General features: G+C 47.1%; 1 protein-coding gene across 1 annotated transcript; it reads right to left on the bottom strand.

Moving 5' to 3' along the window:
• Window positions 1-508: 508 nt before the first annotated feature.
• Window positions 509-4040, bottom strand: SHROOM1 (shroom family member 1; the record flags this gene model as incomplete). Its single annotated transcript, XM_010192354.1, has 2 exons — window positions 1272-4040; window positions 509-579 (listed from the first exon to the last, which is right to left on the bottom strand). Coding segments are annotated over exons 1-2 (2840 nt in total), but the record flags the coding sequence as incomplete, so codon positions are not given.
• Window positions 4041-4762: the final 722 nt, after the last annotated feature.

The raw sequence follows: 4762 nt of genomic DNA, 5'->3' as shown, positions 1-4762 counted from the left end.
AAACAACGGAAATTCTGACTACAAGTGTCAGCATCACTGCCACGTTGAGACAAAGTTCAGCTCCTTTTTTCCCTGATGCTTCTCAAAAAAGCAAACCAAATATCAAGAGTTAACATACAAAGTTCCTAGTTAGCCACGTGTAGACAGCACAGTAATTTTTTCCTTTAAAAAAACCACATCAAAAGCCCCTATTCCCCCACTCTGAGCACAGATATTTTTCAAGATGAGGCACATCCGCGCTGCTGCAGATGCTGTTTTCACAGAGCTCAGATGAGGGAGCTGCGATCTCAGAGATCTGAGGAGCGCGGCTGCCACACACAGAGCAGCTCAGGCACCCTCTGCCTTTTCCACTCTTGCTCCACACAGTCGAGATTATTTTAAAGACTGTTTCAAACTGACACAAATAGCACAGCAGATGAATACTCCCGCATGGACAAGGTCAGAAGCAGACAACGACGGCTGCTCTCACACCTTGGGCTCTACCAAGGCTCAGCCTTCGCAGCCTTACCTGGGGGTGCCGAACAAGCTCTCGCAACGCCGAGACAGCGCCGCTGGGCCTCCAGCACATCTGTAAGCATCCTGGAAATGAAAACAGCACACTGGGACAACCGGCACTCTCAGAGTACGTAGCTGTTTAATTTCACACCCATGTTTGTTATCCTTTTCAGTTGGTAACTTCAGTAGCATATTAGCTTGTTTTTCTGACCCTTCAGATTCAGAGGCCAGAAAGGTTGGTTATTTATAACACTGTCTCTAAAATGACCTTTTCTGGGACAGCGCTTTAATGAAGTTGCTGTAGTTAACAACCGTGACTGCTGAAACACGGCAGCTGTTACGAAGTTTCCGCCCTTGTGCAATTCTCTTGTAACTGTTCACGTTAACGGACACCTCGTTTGTCCGCAATACCTTCTTACAAAATACTTTCAAGAATAATTAACTGTTATCATTAATCGTAAGTATTTAACGCATTGAAATTGGTAGTACTTCTCCCAAAATCCCCCAAAGTATTTTTCCTGCACACTGCAAAGCAGATCAGGCATTTTGCTTTCAAACAGCTACACAGCATTTCCTACAGATTCAGCAAATGTGGCTTCTCCTCCACATCCAGCATCTCTCTACTGCATGCTAAAACAAATAAATACATCAAGTCTTAATTCCTCTTCCATGGTGTCCAACAGTTTTTCATGTGAATAGGCCCACAGTTGTCTAAGGCAGGTAGACAGTCATAAGTTGGACTCAAACAATCATTACTACCTTAGTGTCTTTCCTACCTGTGTGGAAGGAGGAGTGGATTTTGACCTCTCGTGAGCTCTCCCAGCCGCAGGATCCCCAGCCTGTGGGAGGCTTTCGGCTGATGCACACTTCCCAGTGCGGCTCCTGTCTGCTCCGCTGGGAGCTGGGTCGTGCTTTGAAGTGGCTGCAGCAGCAGAGCTGGGATCACGTCCGCTGGTCACGCTCAGTGGGGGAACACACGTCAAAGGGGGAAAAACATCTGGAGATTTTTCTGTAGAGACAACTTGGCAGCAAACCTCTGTGTTCTGCACCTTCCTGCTCCCATTTGGATTGGAAACCCTGCCAGGAGGCCATTTGGGATGTGACAGCCTCTTCAGCAGGGGTGGCTTGTGCAGCGGGAGGGGTTGGGAACTGCCTGGTCTCTGGTTAATCTTTCGCTCCATGTACTCGATAAGCGCGGTATGCTGGATTTGTTTCAGCTCCGTCCTGGAGATGCTTGAACTGGAAAGTGCCCTCCCTCTGTTCTCCAGAGTCTTCCTCCTACCTGCAACTGCATCCTCCTCAGAGATTTCATCCCTGACCTGACTCCATACTTCCTTATCTGCCAGCTGATCCAGTTTCTCAGGTTCAGAATAACACAGTTTCTTTTGCTCCTTTGTTACCCTTTTCCTTCCCCCTATTCGACCTGTTTGTGGCCTCTTAATTTCTTCATCTCTGTGGAAACTTTCCAAGGATTCTAGGTGAGAAGGGGAACAAGGAACAGGTTTGGCATCCTCACTTGCACTGGATAATGAGAAAGACCTAAGGTGTTCAATTGAAGGTCTTTTAGAGGGTTTCTGTCTGAGTCTAACAGGCAAACTCATCTGCAAGTCTTTTCTTTTAAAGGAAGTTTCTCTCAGAACCTTTTTCTGAGCCACTTTGAGTTTCTCTCTGTAGTCATTCTTGGAACTCTCATCTGTGGATGAAGCAGGACTGCCGAGAATGAGATCTTCAGCCTCACGCAGATCATCAGCACTGCACTCATGGTGGTGGTTGGTCCTCTGAAGGCGATTGCTTTGCTTTTGTATCTCCAGACACAGCGCTGAGGCAGAGGAGCTGCTTGCTGGAAATTCCTTTGGTGAGGTCCTTGAGTCCTCTTGGCATTGGGTGAGTTTGTTGTGGTGCAGGATGTTGGTGGGCTTCCCCCCTGAAAGATAGTAAAGCATGGGAGTTGTCTGCCTGGTTATTTGTTCATCAGCAAGGTCATCCCGAAGCTGCCTTAAGAGCTGTTTTGGAAATTCAGGGTGATATTTCTGAACAGGAGGTTCCTCTTCTAGATGCGTGCGCGGGTCAGGACTGCCGTTATTAGCCTGTCTTTCTTTCTTGACTTTGTGTGAAAACTGAGATGTGCAATCTTCCTTCGGTCTGAAAAAAGACACTTGGTTAGTGTTGTCGTAGCACTGCTTACTTCCCTGATCTGACTCCTCACAGCGAGGGTGCTCTGCTTCTGCAGCATCGTAGCTGCAGGACAGTGATGATCTCTGCATTTTGGCTTGCTGATTCAGGAGCGGTTCCCTAACGTCACTCCCAGTTTTTCCTTCAGAGCCATAGCGCTGATTTTCATCTGAACAACTGCTCAGCTTCCTGGAAGCGTTTTTAATGAGAAGAGCATTCTCCATATATTTTAAGTCACAACTGTCCTCAAAGACTTCTTGATCCATGTCTGAATGCAACTCGGCACGGAGCGAGCACTGAGCACAGGGCAAGGATCCTTTTCGGTGGCTGGGTTCTGGCACCTTGCTTTGCAGATCTGCTTCTCTGAAAGTTGGCTGACGTAGACTGCAGGGATGCTGTTTGTCTTCTTGTGTATCATTAACAGCGCTAGGGTTGGTATGCACCGGGTGGTAGCACCTGGAGTTCATCTCTCCAGGAATATTATAAGCATGAACTGAATTATAAGCAGAAAGTATTTTAGGGACATTAGCCACAGAGTCAGTCTTTAAATACTCTTGAAAAATGAATGAAGAAGGTCTGCTGAAAATGTGTGGGTTGCTTCTCTTTCTAGGTTGTTGGGATGGGCTCCACTCTCCATTTTCCTCTGTCTTTAACCCCTGAATTTTTGATACAGATGCTTCATTTGTAGAATCAGAAGAAGAAAGGCCCCTATTTTCCAGAGTCTTTCTCCTAGCAGCCACTACATCTTGCTCAGCAGTTTCATCCTTGTATCGACTCCGTGGCACATCCCTATCTGCTACGTGATTGTCCTGCACGCTGCACTCACCATGACCTCCAGAGCTGCGTCTCCCTCTTGAGTTTTCAAGGTGCTTGGTGACTTTATAGCTATCGAGGCGTGTGGGAGGAGAAGGTGGAGGTGCAGTCGGAGGCAGCGGTCCCTGGTTTAAAGTCCCTCGGGTGGGAGTGCTTCCACAGCGTGCAGCAAGACTGGTGCTGTGGGAGTTGTTATGGGTGCTCGGGTCTGGTGTCCTGTGTGGATGCAGGCATCTGAGGTCAGAGTTTGCTGTGCTGAGATTATAAATTCCTCTGACATACTCTGAGTCCATGTACGGTCCCTGCTCTGGAGGCAAAGAGCAGTTTTCACCATAGCACGATGGGGTGGGATACTCTGGAGCATTTGATCCCCCTGAGAAAGAGCTATAAGCAGAGTCTGCTCTGCCAGGGAGGTGCAAGATATGATCCACACAGATGACTGACTTCACCGGTGAAAGACCATTACCAGGTTCAGGAGAGGCCACAGACTCCACCAGCTCTCCAATTCTGCCACCTTGCCTGTGAGTCCACCTTTCTATCTCATTCCCAGATGAAGCCATGTTGTAGCATTTCCAGAAATCAAAGCATGATTAGATGTCCACAACTGAGCTGTTAGAAAAGCATGTTTTTCTCTGTAGTTGCATTCCAATAATATCTAGAGCACCCTAAAAAGAAAGAGAAGCTTGTGAAAAAGACTCAGTGGGAGGATTCTGACTGCAGTTGGGGAGATCAGGCAGCGAGCATCGCCTGTGTGCTCAAGGTGAGACCTCGAAAATAGTGTTTAGAGTAGCCAGAAGTAAATCTCTGGCTTCAGTAGTTATCAGCATCTTGGAATGATCATTTCCTCTATCACAGAGCAACTAAGTCCTTAATAATAAGATTTCTCTAGATCTTTATTAAATCTAAGACTATACATACAATTAGAAGATGCCCTCTCATTATGATGGCAAAATATAATGGGCCAGAATCAAACTAATTCTGAATCTGCCTTGAAAAAAACTTAGAAGCTGAAAATCCCAGCTCAGACGGTGCCTAATCCTGGAGGTGCTTAAATACAACATGTACCTGGCTACCCGACGTTTCAAAGTGACTTAGGGTTGTGCTTCCCAAAATGCTCACACCCATGGGTTGGTGCCTTGCACTCATTAGGATGGATCTAAACAGCATGGGGGATTGCAACAACGTGACTGCAATGACACTGCACCAAGTGTGCCCCAAACCCCACCAGTGCCTCCACATTTCCTTTCAGAAATATGCATACACGGACAGTCCATTGGACACG

The sequence above is a fragment of the Mesitornis unicolor genome, unplaced genomic scaffold, assembly GCF_000695765.1.
Source record: "Mesitornis unicolor isolate BGI_N332 unplaced genomic scaffold, ASM69576v1 scaffold13869, whole genome shotgun sequence".
In the NCBI taxonomy this organism is placed as follows: Eukaryota; Metazoa; Chordata; class Aves; order Mesitornithiformes; family Mesitornithidae; genus Mesitornis; species Mesitornis unicolor.
This window is presented reverse-complemented; position numbering and strand designations above follow the sequence as displayed.